This window comes from Cetorhinus maximus, chromosome 14 (genome assembly GCF_964194155.1).
Source record: "Cetorhinus maximus chromosome 14, sCetMax3.hap1.1, whole genome shotgun sequence".
Lineage (NCBI taxonomy): Eukaryota > Metazoa > Chordata > Chondrichthyes > Lamniformes > Cetorhinidae > Cetorhinus > Cetorhinus maximus.
In genome coordinates this window covers 39,433,423-39,448,406 of record NC_135892.1, presented here as the reverse complement: position 1 = coordinate 39,448,406, position 14,984 = coordinate 39,433,423, and the positions used below count along the sequence as shown (strand labels likewise).

Genomic DNA, 14,984 nt, shown 5'->3' with positions numbered 1-14,984 from the left:
TATTGTGGAAGATAAAAGCTCATGGTATAGGGGGTAACATATTGGCATGGATAGAAGATTGGCTGACTAACTGGAAGCAGACAGTAGGCATAAATGGGACTTTTTCAGGTTGGCAAGATGCAACGAGTAGTGTGTCACTGGGATCAGTGCTGGGACCTCAACTGTTTACAATTTATATGAATGAATTGGATGAAGGGATTGAAGGGATGGTTGCCAAATTTGCTGATGACACAAAGATAGGTAGGAAAATAAGCTGTGAAGAGGACATAAAGAGGCTACAAAAGGATAAAGATCAGTTCTGTGAGTGGGCAAAGATCTGGCAAATGGACTATAATGTGGGAAAATGTGAAATTGTCCATTTTTACAGGAAGAATAAAAGAGAAGCATGTTATCGAAATGGTGAGAGATTGCAGAGCTCTGAGATGCAGAGAGATCTGGCTGACCTAGAGTATGAATCACAAAAGGCTAGTATGCAAGTACAGTAAGTAATTAGGACAGCTAATAGAATGTTATCATTTATTGTGAGGGGAATTGAATACAAAAGTAGGGAGGTTATGCTTCAGTTGTACAGAGCACTAGTGAGGCCACATTTGGAGTACCGTGTACAGTATTGGTCACCTTACTGTTATGTCACAGCAGATGGTAAATGTCGAGCTGCTCAAATCCCAGAGGGAAACTTGAAACAGCTGCCACAACTGTTTTGCAATTTGTATTTTATTTCGAGATGCATGCCTTGAACTCAGGAGTAATAAGTCCACCAAGTCTCAGAGGTTTTTTACAAAACTCAATTAAACATTTATTAATAGAAGAAAAGACTTTAAGCACATACATAGGTCTACAAATTACTACTATACTAACTTGTAATTCCCCTAATTAATCTGACCCCCCGTTACACCTCCGTTAAGATAAAAGTAAAACAAATAAATTTCAACAGACCCAGGCAAAGCATACAATACCCTGGACAGTGATATTCAATGTAAGTTTTCTTAGCTTCGGTTCCTGTAGACAACAACTTGATGCATAGAGGTTGGAAGCTTTTTTCACTCATGTTGGATCATAGAATGCCTTCTCCCTGACACAACCTCATCTTCTTTATACATGTTTCTCCCTTTTCAATGTAAATTTCATTGTTCTAATATGTCTTTGCAACTTCACTTTTCTCATAATGTAAATCTTTTCATAGTACTAATTTTATCAGTAACCTTTGTGAAACATATAAGATCCTGAGGGGTCTTGACAGGGTGGATGTGGAGAGGATGTTTCCTCTTGTGGAAAAATCTAGAACGCGGAGTCACTGTTTAAAAATAAGCGGTTACCCATTTTAAAAAAGATAAGGCAAATTTTTTTCACTCAGAGGGTCATGAATCTGTGGAACTATCTTCCTGGAAGGGTAGTGGAAGCAGAATCTTTGAATATTTTTAAGGCCGAGGTGGATAGATTCTTGGTAAGCAAGGGGGTGATAGATTATTGGGGGTAAGCGGGATGCTGATTTGAGATTACTGTCAGATCAGATCATCTTATTTAATGGCGGAGCAGGCTCGAGGCGCTGAATAGCCTACTCCTTGTTCGTATATTGTAAATTGTTTTACTTCTCTGACTTTGTACAGTAAAGTTTATTTTGTTTGTTTAAAACTGTGGAATTTTGTGGCTTTATTCCCCTAGTGGGTAACTGGGATTTTAAACTTTGTTTAAACAAAAAGTTACTAGTCCCTTGTCGGACATTGGGGCCCACATGCAAAGATCCTTGAAGGTGGCTACACATATTAATATATGGAATCTTGTGATTCATAAATTGAGGTTGGAGTACAAAGGTAGGAAAGTTATACTGAATCTTTCTTTACAAAGCCCTCGTTAGGCCACAACTGGAGTACTGCATCCAATTCTGGTCACCACACTTCAGGAATGATGTAAGTGTTCTTGAGAGAATGTAGAGGAGAATTACTAGAATTGTTTTAGAGATGAGCTATTTTAACTACAAAGTTAGGTTGAAGAAGCTGGGGCTGTTCTCCTTGGAGCAAGGGAGATTGAGATGAGATTTGATAGAGGTGTATGAGTTTGGAGAAAATAGACAAAAAAAAACTGTTCCCATTAGCTGATGGTTTAAGGTCTAGCAGACACAAATTCAAGGTTTTGGGCAAAAGATGTAGAGGGATAACCTTTCAATGTAGCAAGTGGTAATGACCTGGAAATCACTGCCTTCGAGGATGGTGGAAGTAGACAATTAATGATTTCAAAATGAAATTTGATGGACACTTAAGGGAAATAAACAGAGTAAGGGGATAGAGTGGTGGAATGGAATGACCGGATTGCTCTACAGAGAGCCGGCATGGGTCAAATGGCCTCCTTCTGAGTCTAAAGTCTCTGTAAATCGTCCATCTCAGAAAACATCCAGCCGGAACGGGAGCAAGTCATCCTCGATCCAGAGGGACTGCCTCTCGTAATGCTATGCGTTTCCGTTTATCCAGACAACGCAGACTGCTACAAATAAATGCAGTAAAAAAGCATTGTGAGAAAACTATTGTGATGATTTTTTTACATTGCCAAGAAATGGAATTCGTTCATAGTAGTTAACAAACTCCATAGCAACGGAATAAGATTACCCACAATGCCACGGCTCCCGGCATGCCTCTGGCGCCGTCTTTTCCTGTCTGAGTGAAGGAGCTGAAGATGGCGGCGATGGAAGGTCCGTTAAATGTATTTGGGCAGAGAACATCTGGAGATTCGATTCGCACTCAGAATGGTAAGAGACAGAAACTTTATACTATGAGGGAGCAAATTCTTTGCGGCTGGTATTAGCACGGGCAACAAGATCTGGGATAATGAGCGAGGACCTTCGCGATACGAAGACACGTGTCTAGTCGGCCAATGCGTGTGAGGAAGATTTCGAGAAAGTACTTTGTCTTCGGACTGGAGCTGGACTAGTCGGGTTAGAGTTGCGCCGGTGGATACGGTGGCTCCGCGTGCCCGGCCAGGACCCCACCCGTCTCCAGAATGATCTAGAATCTCCCCGCCTTAATAGCCACTCCATTATTGACCCCTTCCACCCAGCCTTTAGACAAAATCTCATGTAAGAGCTCATGTTTTAAGAATGTTATTTAGATGAACAGACTGTGCTTACCTGCGAAGTGCCTGAATTCAGTATTGGATCATTTTAAAATGCAGAAAAGGGTTCTGTGGAAGGTCTAAATGGATGATTTGACTAGTTTTTCCAGTTCTAGAGTGCCTCTTAAAACGATAATCAGCGGTCGCTGAAAATGGTAGTTTATCCTTTTGTGGTCATCAAAAACGCTAGACAAATCCACAAACAATTGATTGTCAAGCAGAATGACGTTGAGGTAGAGTGAAGCTTTTATCAGAGAAAGGAAAGGTTGCTTTATTTGAATGAGGCACGCTAATTCTTACAGCTTGGAGCACTGAGTCTTTCTAAAATAGTAGTAAAATAAAATCAATGTTAAAGCTGTGCCTAGAAACATACCACTGCTAAAAGGCTATTCAACTCACCATTGTCGCATCAATTTGTATGATATGCCACTTAACAGAAACAGGAGTAGGCCTTTCGGCCCTTCAAGCCTGCTCCGTCATTCATTGTGATCATGGCTGATCATCCAACTCAATAGCCTGCTCCCGCTTTCTCCCCATACCCTTTGATCCCTTTCGCCCCAAGAGCTATATCTAACTCCTTCTTGAAAACATACAATGTTTTGGTCTCAACTACTTTCTGTGGTAATGAATTCCACAGGCTCATCACACTCTGGGTGAAGAAATTTCTCCTCATCTCAGTCCTAAATGGTCTACCCCATATCCGCTGGTTGTGGACTCCCCCACCATCGGGAACATCCTTCCTGCATCTACACTGTCTAGTCCTGTTAGAATTTTATAGGTATCTATGAGATCCCCCCTCATTCTTTTGAACTCCAGCGCATATAATCCTAATCAACTCAATCTCTCCTCATATGTCAGTCCTGCCATCCCAGGAATCAGTCTGGTAAACCTTCGCTGCACACCCTCTATAGCAAGTACATCCTTCCTCAGATAAGGAGACCAAAACTGCACACAATATTCCAGGTGTGGTCTCACCAAGGCCCTGTACAATTGCAGCAAGACATCCCTGTTCCTGTACTTGAATCCTCTGGCTATGAAGGCCAACATACCATTTGCCTTCTTTACAGCCTGCTGCACCTGCATGCTTACCTTCAGCGACTGGTGTACAAGGACACCCAGGTCTCGTTGCACATTCCCCTCTCTCAATTTATAGCCATTCAGATAATCTGCCTTCCTATTTTTGCTACCAAAGTGGATAACCTCACATTTATCTACATTATACTGCATCTGCCATGCATTTGTCCACTTACTCAGCTTGTCCAAATCACACTGAAGCATCTCTGTATCCTCCTCACAACTCACCCACCCACCCAGCTTTGTGTCATCTGCAAATTTGGAGATATTACATTTAATTCCCTCATCTAAATCATTAATATATATTGTGAATAACTGGGGTCCCAGCACCGATCCCTGACCCCACTAGTCACTGCCTGCCATTTGGAAAAAGACCCGTTTATTCCTACTCTTTGTTTCCTGTCTGCCAACCAATTTTCTATCCATCTCAATACGCTACCCCCAATCCCATGCGCTTTAATTCTACACACCAATCTCTTATGTGGGACTTTGTCGAAAGCCTTCTGAAAGTCCAAATAAACCAAATCCACTGGCTCCCCCTCATCAACTCTACTAGTTATATCCTCGAAAATTTCCAGTAGATTTGTCAAGCATGATTTCCCTTTCATAAATTCATGCTGACTGTCCGATTCTGCCACTGTTTTCCACGTGCTCAGCTGTTAAATCTTTTATAATGGACTCTAGACTTTTCCCCACTACCGACGTCAGGCTGATTGGTCTATAATTCCCTGTTTTCTCTCTGCCTCCCTTTTTAAATAATGGGGTTACATTAGCTACCCTCCAATCTGTAGGAACTGTCCCAGAGTCTATAGAATCTAGGAAGATGACCACCAATGCATCCACTATTTTTAGGGCCACTTCCTTAAGTACTCTGGGATGTAGATTATCAGGCCCCGGGGATTTATCGGCCTTCAATCCCATCAATTTCTCCAACACCATTTCCCTACTAATACTGATTTCTTTCAGTTCCTCCCTCTCACTAAACCCTGTGTTCCCCAACATTTCTGGTATATTACTTATGTCGTCCTTTGTGAAGACAGAACCAAAGTATGTATTTAGTTGGTCAGCCATTTCTTTGTTCCCCATTATAAATTCCCCTGTTTCTGTCTGTAAGAGACCTACATTTGTCTTCACCAATCTTTCTCTTCACATACCTATAGAAACTTTTACAGTCAGTTTTTATGTTTCCCACAAGCTTACTCTCGTACTCTATTTTCCCCTTCTTAAATCAATCCCTTGGTCCTCCTTTGCTGAATTCTCTCCTCTACACCCCCCCCCCCCCAACCACACTTCTCCCCCCCCACCTTAAACCAGCTTATATTTCACCCCTCTCCTAACTTTACTCAGTTCTGTTGAAGGGTCATGAGGACTCGAAACGTCAACTTTGCTCTTCTCCGCCGATGCTGCCAGACCTGCTTTTTCCAGGTATTTCTGTTTTTGTTTCCCATCCCTGGTCACCCTGCAGCCATGTCTCCATAATCCTGACTATATCATACCTGTTTACATCTATTTGCACGGTTAATTCATCCACTTTATTGTGAATGCTCCTCACGTTAAGGCACAAAGCCTTAAGGCTTGTCTTTTTAACATTACTTGTCCTGATCCCACTATTTTTCACTGAGGCCCTGTTTGATTCTTTCCCTTGATTTCTCTAACTATCACTTTTCTTATTCCCCTTTCTGTCTTTTGTTCTTGTCTTTGATTCCCCTTCCTCTGACTCCTTGCATAGGTTCCCACCCCCCTGCCATTTTAGTTTAAGCCCTCCCCAATCAATCTAGTAAATGTTCCCCCCAGGACATCAGTCCCGGTCCTGCCCAGGTGTAACCCATCCAGTTTGCACTGGTCCCGCCTCTCCCAGAACCGGTCCCAAAGCCCCAGGAATCGAAAACCCTCTTCACACCATCTCTTCAGTCATGTATTCATCTGATATATCCTGCTATTTCTACTCTGACTAGCATGTGGCACTGGTAGTAATCCTGAGATCACTACCTTTTGAGATCCTACTTTTCAACTTACTTCCTACCTCCCTGTATTCTGCTTTTCGGACCTCATCCCTTTTTTTCCCTATGTCGTTTGTACCAATGTGTACTACGACCACTGGCTGTTCACCCTCCCCCTTCAGAATGTCCGCTAGCCACTCCGAGACATCCTTGACCTTAGCACCAGGGAGGCAACATACAATCCTGTAGTCTCGTTTGTGGCCACAGAAACGCCTATTTTATTCCCCTTACAATTGAATCCCCTATAACTATTGCATTCCCACACTATTTACTCCTCCCCTGTGCAGCGGAGCCAACTGCGGTGCAACGTATTTGGCTGTTGCTGCTTTCTCCTAAGAGGCCATTCCCCCAACAATATCCAAAGTGGTATATCTGTTTTGCAGGGGAATAGCCACAGGAGATTCCTGCACTACCTGCCTAGTCCTCTTGCTTTGCCTAGTGGTCACCCATTCCCTTCCTGCCTGTTGGCTCTTAGCCTGTGGTGTGATCACCTCTCTATACGTGCTATCCACGATACCCTCCGCCTCACGGATGCTCCGCCATGTCCGCAGCTGCCGCTCCAGCCCTGAAACCCGGGCTTCCAGGAGCTGCAGCTGGAGACACTTCCCCTGCACGTTCTGTCCCCGGGCACTGCAAATGCGCCTGGCTTCCCACATAGAGCAGGAGGAGCACACCATGGCTTTGAGCTCTCCTGCCATGACTTACCCCTTTAAATTAAATTGAACCTTTTGGAAGATATTTAATATCAATTACTCTCGGGCCCTTCTTCCCTGCTCCTCGTTGGTACAGAATATAGACCCTACAAATGATGAAACACAAAATAAGACAGTAAAACCTATAAGCAATAAAAGTAGTAAATGCTTACCTGGCCGTACTCACGGTCCTCAAAGGATCACCTCGTTCCCTCCTCACCGAACACGCTCAGTCAGCCCTGCTCTCCCAGTTTCTCTCCAACTCCCGGCTCCCCTCGCGCTCCCCTTCGACTCCCGGCTCCCCTCGCGCTCCCCTTCGACTCCCGGCTCCCCTCGCGCTCCCCTTCGACTCCCGGCTCCCCTCGCGCTCCCCTTCGACTCCCGGCTCCCCTCGCGCTCCCCTTCGACTCCCGGCTCCCCTCGCGCTCCCCTTCGACTCCCGGCTCCCCTCGCGCTCCCCTTCGACTCCCGGCTCCCCTCGCGCTCCCCTTCGACTCCCGGCTCCCCTCGCGCTCCCCTTCGACTCCCGGCTCCCCTCGCGCTCCCCTTCGACTCCCGGCTCCCCTCGCGCTCCCCTTCGACTCCCGGCTCCCCTCGCGCTCCCCTTCGACTCCCGGCTCCCCTCGCGCTCCCCTTCGACTCCCGGCTCCCCTCGCGCTCCCCTTCGACTCCCGGCTCCCCTCGCGCTCCCCTTCGACTCCCGGCTCCCCTCGCGCTCCCCTTCGACTCCCGGCTCCCCTCGCGCTCCCCTTCGACTCCCGGCTCCCCTCGCGCTCCCCTTCGACTCCCGGCTCCCCTCGCGCTCCCCTTCGACTCCCGGCTCCCCTCGCGCTCCCCTTCGACTCCCGGCTCCCCTCGCGCTCCCCTTCGACTCCCGGCTCCCCTCGCGCTCCCCTTCGACTCCCGGCTCCCCTCGCGCTCCCCTTCGACTCCCGGCTCCCCTCGCGCTCCCCTTCGACTCCCGGCTCCCCTCGCGCTCCCCTTCGACTCCCGGCTCCCCTCGCGCTCCCCTTCGACTCCCGGCTCCCCTCGCGCTCCCCTTCGACTCCCGGCTCCCCTCGCGCTCCCCTTCGACTCCCGGCTCCCCTCGCGCTCCCCTTCGACTCCCGGCTCCCCTCGCGCTCCCCTTCGACTCCCGGCTCCCCTCGCGCTCCCCTTCGACTCCCGGCTCCCCTCGCGCTCCCCTTCGACTCCCGGCTCCCCTCGCGCTCCCCTTCGACTCCCGGCTCCCCTCGCGCTCCCCTTCGACTCCCGGCTCCCCTCGCGCTCCCCTTCGACTCCCGGCTCCCCTCGCGCTCCCCTTCGACTCCCGGCTCCCCTCGCGCTCCCCTTCGACTCCCGGCTCCCCTCGCGCTCCCCTTCGACTCCCGGCTCCCCTCGCGCTCCCCTTCGACTCCCGGCTCCCCTCGCGCTCCCCTTCGACTCCCGGCTCCCCTCGCGCTCCCCTTCGACTCCCGGCTCCCCTCGCGCTCCCCTTCGACTCCCGGCTCCCCTCGCGCTCCCCTTCGACTCCCGGCTCCCCTCGCGCTCCCCTTCGACTCCCGGCTCCCCTCGCGCTCCCCTTCGACTCCCGGCTCCCCTCGCGCTCCCCTTCGACTCCCGGCTCCCCTCGCGCTCCCCTTCGACTCCCGGCTCCCCTCGCGCTCCCCTTCGACTCCCGGCTCCCCTCGCGCTCCCCTTCGACTCCCGGCTCCCCTCGCGCTCCCCTTCGACTCCCGGCTCCCCTCGCGCTCCCCTTCGACTCCCGGCTCCCCTCGCGCTCCCCTTCGACTCCCGGCTCCCCTCGCGCTCCCCTTCGACTCCCGGCTCCCCTCGCGCTCCCCTTCGACTCCCGGCTCCCCTCGCGCTCCCCTTCGACTCCCGGCTCCCCTCGCGCTCCCCTTCGACTCCGCGCTCCCCCGCCGCTCCCCTCGAGCTCCCCTCCAGCCCCCCGGCTACCCAAGATGCTACTGACTGCCTGTCCCAGAGTCAAAACCGCAGTCAATGGGAATCGGTGGGGCGATGGTGGGGACTCTCTGCTGGTTGGAGTCATACCTTGCACAAAGGAAGATGGTTGTGGTTGTTGGAGGTCAATAATATCAGTTCCAGGACATCACTGCAGAAGTTCCTCAGGGCATTGTCCTCGGCCCAACCATCTTCAGCTGCTTCATCAGTGACCTTCCTTCCATCATAAGGTCAGAAGTGGGATGTTCGCTGATGATTGGTGTTGAACATTACACATTTTGACTCCTCGGGTACTGAAGCAGGCCATGCTCAAATACAGCAAGACCTGGACAACATCCAGGCTTGGGCTGGCAAGTAACATTTGCACCACACAAGTACCAGGCAATGATCATCTCCAACAAGAGAGAATCTTAACCACCAGCCCATGACATTCAATGGCATTACCATCACTGAATCCTCCACTAACAACATCCTGGGGGCTGTCATTAACCAGAAATTGAACTGGACTAGCCATACTGTGGCTACAAGAGCAGGTCAGAGGCTGGGAATCCTGTGGCGAGTAATTCACCACCTGATTTCCCCAAAGCCTGTCCACCATCTACAAGGCATAAGTCAGGAATGTGATGGAATACTTGCTTGGATGAGTGCAGCGCCAACAACACTCAAGAAGCATGACACCATCCAAGACAAAGGAGTCTGCTTGATTGGCACCCCATCCACAAACATGCACTCCCTCCATCACCAACACACAGTGGCAGCACTGTGTACTATCTACAAGACACACTGCAGGAACTCACCAAGGCTTCTTTGACAGCACCTTCCAAACCCAGAACCGCTAGCACCTAGAAGGTCAAGGGCAGCAGATACATGGGAACACCGCCACCTGGAAGTTCTGCTCCAAGCCACTCACCATCCTGACTTTGAAATATATCACCGTTCCTTCACAGTCACTGGGGTCAAAGTTCTGGAACTCCCTCCCTATCAGCACTGTGGGTGTACCTACATCACATGGACTGCAGTGGTTCAAGATGGCAGTTCACCACCACCTTCTCAAGGGCAATTAGTGATGGCAGTAAATGCTGGCCTACCCAGCAATGCCCACATCCTATGGATGAATTTTTTTTTAAAAGGCAGATATAAGCTAGCTGGTTTAACCGTGCTGGTGAGAAAGTTTTTAGAAACGATTATCCTGGACGAAATTAACAGTTACTTGGACAAGTGTGGATTAATTAAGGCAAACCAGCAAGAATTTGTCAACTAACTTGATTGAGTTTTTTGATGAGGTAGCAGAGAGATTTGATGTGGGTCATGCAGTTGCTGTGGTGTAAATGGACTTTCAAAGGGCTTTTTGAAAGGTGCCACATATTAAACTTGCCAGCAAAATGAAGCTCGTGGAATAAAAGGGACAGCGACAGCAGCATGGATACTAAGTAACGGGGAACATAGAGTAGCAGTGAGCAGCTATTTTTTGGATAGATAAAGGTATACATACAGTGACCTAGATTTGGGTGTACAGGTCATAATTTCAAAATTTGCAAATGCCTCAAAACCTGTAATTATTGTGACTCTGATAGCCTACTGGAAAGGTGGACGCATGGCGGATGAAATTTAATGCAGGCAAATGTGAATTTTGGTGGGAAGAACGAGGAAAGCTGAAATAAGGATATAATTCTAAAGGGCTGCAGGAACAAAGATTGGGGTATATGTGCGCAAACTATTGAAGGTGGCAGAGCATCTTTAGAAAGTGGTTGGATATGGATCCTGTGCTTTATAAATTGAGCAATACAGTACAAAAGCATGAAAGAAATGATCATTTATAAAACACTGATTCCACGTCAAATGGAACATTGTATCCAATTCTAGGCACTGCACTTTAAGAAGGGTGTGAAGGCCTTTAGAGAGAGAGCGCAGAAAGGATTCACAAGAATGGCTCTAAGGATGAGGGACTTCAGTTCTGTGGACAGATTGGAGAAGTTTGGGTTGTTCTCCTTTGAGCTGATTGGGTGATTTTTTTCGGGGTGTTCAAAATTGAGGGGTCTGGACAGAGTAGCTAGGGAGAAACTTCTTATTGGTGGAAGAGTCAAGAACCACTGGACACCAATTTAATATGAATAGCAAAAGAACCGATGGCGACATGAGAAATTTTTATGCACTGAGTGGTTAGGATCTGGAATGTACCCTCAGTATAATGGAAGCAGATCAATCAAGGCTTTTAAAGAAATTTTTTTCCCCAAGTTTTTTACAGTTTCTGCACAGCTTTCTAAGCCCTAACTTTTGTGTTGTCAGCAAATTTGGATAGCATGTTTCTGATGCCCCATCTATGAATCATCTGTAAAGCATTGAGCAGCTAATTCCTCTTTTTGGTGTGTGACCTTTTGCTTTAGCACAGTGATGTAGATAAGGTCTGGATCTCATGAGCACACCCTATTTGACACCCCATTTTAGTACTAATTTGAAACAACTGGGTGCTACGCCTCTGGAAAAAGAAGCTGCATGGGGGAGGAGGTAATTGTCTTGTATGACATAATAGAACATTAAAATTAAGGGTTAATGTAAGAATATAATTTCATCTGAAAAAGGTTAATTAATCAGTAAATAATTGAGTTACAGCTCAGTGCTGCAAATCCAACACAACCCTTAAAGTCTTGTTCTAATATCTGCATTGTTATCCAAGCAATGTGTAAATTGGCCCAGGGGTAAGCAGATTAGGGAGGCCAACACATGGCCGATGAAGTGATCTGTGAAAATGGGGTTCAATTTCTTGGGACATTGGTACCAGTTTTGGGACAGGTTGGAACTGGCAGCAGTTGGGTCAAGCTGCACCTGAACTTGGCTGGGAACATGGTGCTAGCAGAATAGGGTGGCCAAAAGCTAGTAAACAGGTGGGGTGGAGGGGCTCAGTTAGAAAACGTTGTATTAATAATACTTCCAAAATGAACAAACGGGAAGATAGAGTAACAGTCAAAAATTGTACTTTTGGCACTGTAGGTCAAGGAAAAACTAAAGGATGTAAATTAAACCAAGAGAGAGCAAGAGGGACCATGTGATTAACACATGAGCTGGAGGGCAAGTTGGGACGTGTGTTCCAAATAAGCATTCTTTGTACAATTGTATGGGTAGATGGAGCAAACTGCATTGCAAGACCAAATCCAACTTGGACAGTATGACGTGATAGCCAAAACTGAGACATGGCTGCAAGGTGGTTGAGACTGGAAACTAAACAGAGCAGGTTACAAGGTTCACAAAGATGAGAAAATTCAGAGTGGAAGAGTAGCCTTGGATTTTAAGGATGAAATTACTTCAATGATAGAAGAGTGCATAAGAAGAGGTAAGCAAGCAGTGGAAACTGTGGGTAGGATTAAGAAATAGAAAATAATTTAAGACCATAGTGGGAGATGTGTATATCCCCTTGGTAGCAGCTGTCAAGTGGTAGATTGTATAAATGCAGAGATTTGCCTTTGCTACATGCTTGTCTGAGTGGTTGAATGGAAGTTAAAATTCCCCATATAGATTGGGACAAGGAAACTAGCATATGCCAATTAGTGCATTTCATGTGTAAGTCCAGGATAGTTTCCTGCAGCAATGTGTCCTAGAGCCAACAATGGGGCATACCACATTAGGTTTGGTAATGAGACCAGAGCCATATTTATTAACCCAATGGTGCGAGAACATTTATGTAATAGTGATCATAATAATATGATAGAGTTCGACGTTGGTTTGAAAGGGAGAAGCTCAAAACAGCTACTAGATTTAAATAAAGCTCCCTTCAGTGCAATATGGACAGTAAACTGGACAAGTCTGTTAATGGGTAATGCGGCAGAAGATCAAAAAAGTGTGCAAAATAAAGAACTTGACATAATATAGATCCAGTTTGTATTCCTGAGGGGCAAGAGCTCAATTTGCCCCCCAAAAAACTGGAGGGCAAGGGACAACATACAACTAAAAGAAAACTGGGGCCTCGACTACTTACAATCTATATCAATGACTTGGATGAAGGGACCAAGTGTGTGGTTGCTAAATTTGCTGATGACACGAAGATAGGTAGGAAAGTCAGTTGTGAAGAAGACGTAAGTTTGCAAAGGAATATTGATAGGTTGAGTGGACAAAATTTTGGCAGTTGGAGCATAATGTGGGAAAATGTGAACTTGTCCACTTTGGCAGGAAGAATAGAAAAGCAGTATGTTATTTAAATGGAGAGAGATTGCAGAACTCTGCAGTTCAGAGGGATCTGGGTGCCCTGGTACATGAACCAGGTGCAAGTGATTAGGAAGGCAAATGGTATGTTCTCATTTATTGCAAGAGAAATGGAATATAAAAAGTAGGGAAGTTATGCTACAGTTGTATGGGATGTTGATGAGACCACTTTTGGAGTACAGCATGCAGTTTCAGTCCCCTTAAGAAAGGGTATATTTGTATTAGAAGCAGTTCAGAGAGGATTCACATGATTGATTCTTGGGGTGAAAGGGTTATCTTATGAGGAAAGGTTGGACTTCTTGGGCCTGTATCCATTGGAGTTTAGAAGAATGAGAAGTGACCTTATTAAAACTTATAAGATCCTGAGGGGACTTTGCAGGGCGGATGCTCAAGAGGATGTTCCCCTTCTGAGAGGAGCTAGACTAGGGGAAAGAAAATAAGGGGTCTCCCATTTAAGGCAGACATAAAGGAATTTTTTTTTTCTTTAAGGGGCATTATCCCTCCTTTGTCCCCACCTATCACTGGCCGCCTATCCAGCTCCACCTGCCACACCCCCCCCCCCCCCTCCACACACACACAAACAAACAATATAAATTTCATCACGTTTCCACTTCTCTTCAGTTCTGATGATGGGTCATGCGGACTAGAAATGTTAACTCTGTTTCTCTCTCCACAGATGCTGCCAGACCTGTTGAGAAAGAAAAGGGTAGTGGGTTGGCTCTACTAATAAAGAATGAGATCACTTCATGAGTTAGAAATGATTTTGGCCTGAAAGATCAAGATTTAGGATTAGTTTGTGTGGAGTTAAGAAATAACAATGGAAATAAATTACTGTTGGGAGAAGTTTATAGGCCCTCTAACTGTAGCTACACTGCAGGACTGAAGTTTAAATCAAGAACTCATGGGAATTTGTAAGAAAGATACTGAAGCAACCATGCACAATTTCAGTCTTCATGTAGATTTGGCAAATTAAATTCACAAAGGTGGCCTTGAGCAGTTCGTAGAGTACATTCCAGACAGTTTCTTAGGTCAGTATGTTATGAAAACAAACCAGAGAACAGCTTATTTTAGATCTGGTGATGTGCAGTGAGACCAGATTAATGAATGCTCCCATGTGGATCAGTGGTCATAACATGATAGAATTTCACATTCAGTTTGCAGATGAAAAACTTGAGTCTGAAACTAATGTATTTAACTTTAAAAAAGGGTAGTTCAAAGACATGAAGACAGAGTTGGCCCAAGTGATCTGGGAAATCAGGTTAAAAGGTAAGTAGTGGCTGGTTATGGGGACGAGGCAAAGAAAACGGAGTTGGAGTTGAGGCCAAGATCGGATCAGCCATGATCTTATTGAATGGCGGAGAAGGTATTTTGTGACCTGCTCCTCCTCCAATTTCTTATGTAAGTTTGGAACACTCCTGCAAATGATGCTAGATCAGTTTTAAACCTGGGATTGATAGGTTTTTGTTCACCAAAGGTATTACAGAATTAGAGGCAAAGGCTCAAAAGGACTAAATGGTCTACTCCTTCTATGATCCTATGACCACACTTTATTCTAAGTAGATTTTGTGCATTACTGCAAAAGACCTGACAGATGTATGCATGAAAGTTCAGTTCAAGTGCATGTAGGACCTCACCTGAAGCTGAAGATCCTGCTGATCCAGATCTTGGATGGTGTTTTCATTGAAGCTCTATTATTAATACTAACTTTCTTACATACATGATATTTTCTATTAGATTTTCTCATTTAGTATTTAAATGTTTTTGAGATTTGGTTATGATTCATGCAGACGTTATAGCCCTTGTAAGTTTGTAGAAATTTATAATTTAAATTTTAAATTTAGTACTTGAATCGTTTAAATTGAGATTAATTTCCAATCAATTGTGTTGAAATGTATATAGCACTCAAGTACATATTAACAGAAAAGTTGAACACCTGATTGTCATTGCTGCACGTTTGTTTCTCAGTAGTCCTGATCAC

The 14,984-nt window shown here is 46.2% G+C and overlaps 1 protein-coding gene across 2 annotated transcripts in view; it reads left to right on the top strand.

Annotated features, from left to right (window-relative positions):
• Positions 1–2,597: 2,597 nt before the first annotated feature.
• The window catches only part of tcp1 (t-complex 1), a 49,334-nt gene continuing 36,947 nt past the window's right edge, over positions 2,598–14,984 (top strand). Inside the window, exon 1 of one of the 2 annotated variants that reach the window (XM_078556802.1) lies at positions 2,598–2,740. In XM_078556802.1, coding sequence (XP_078412928.1) covers positions 2,668–2,740 — 73 coding nt within the window. In that variant the 5' untranslated portion in view covers positions 2,598–2,667. The remainder of the gene's footprint in view (positions 2,741–14,984) is intronic. The other variant, XM_078556803.1, reaches the window with a different exon arrangement.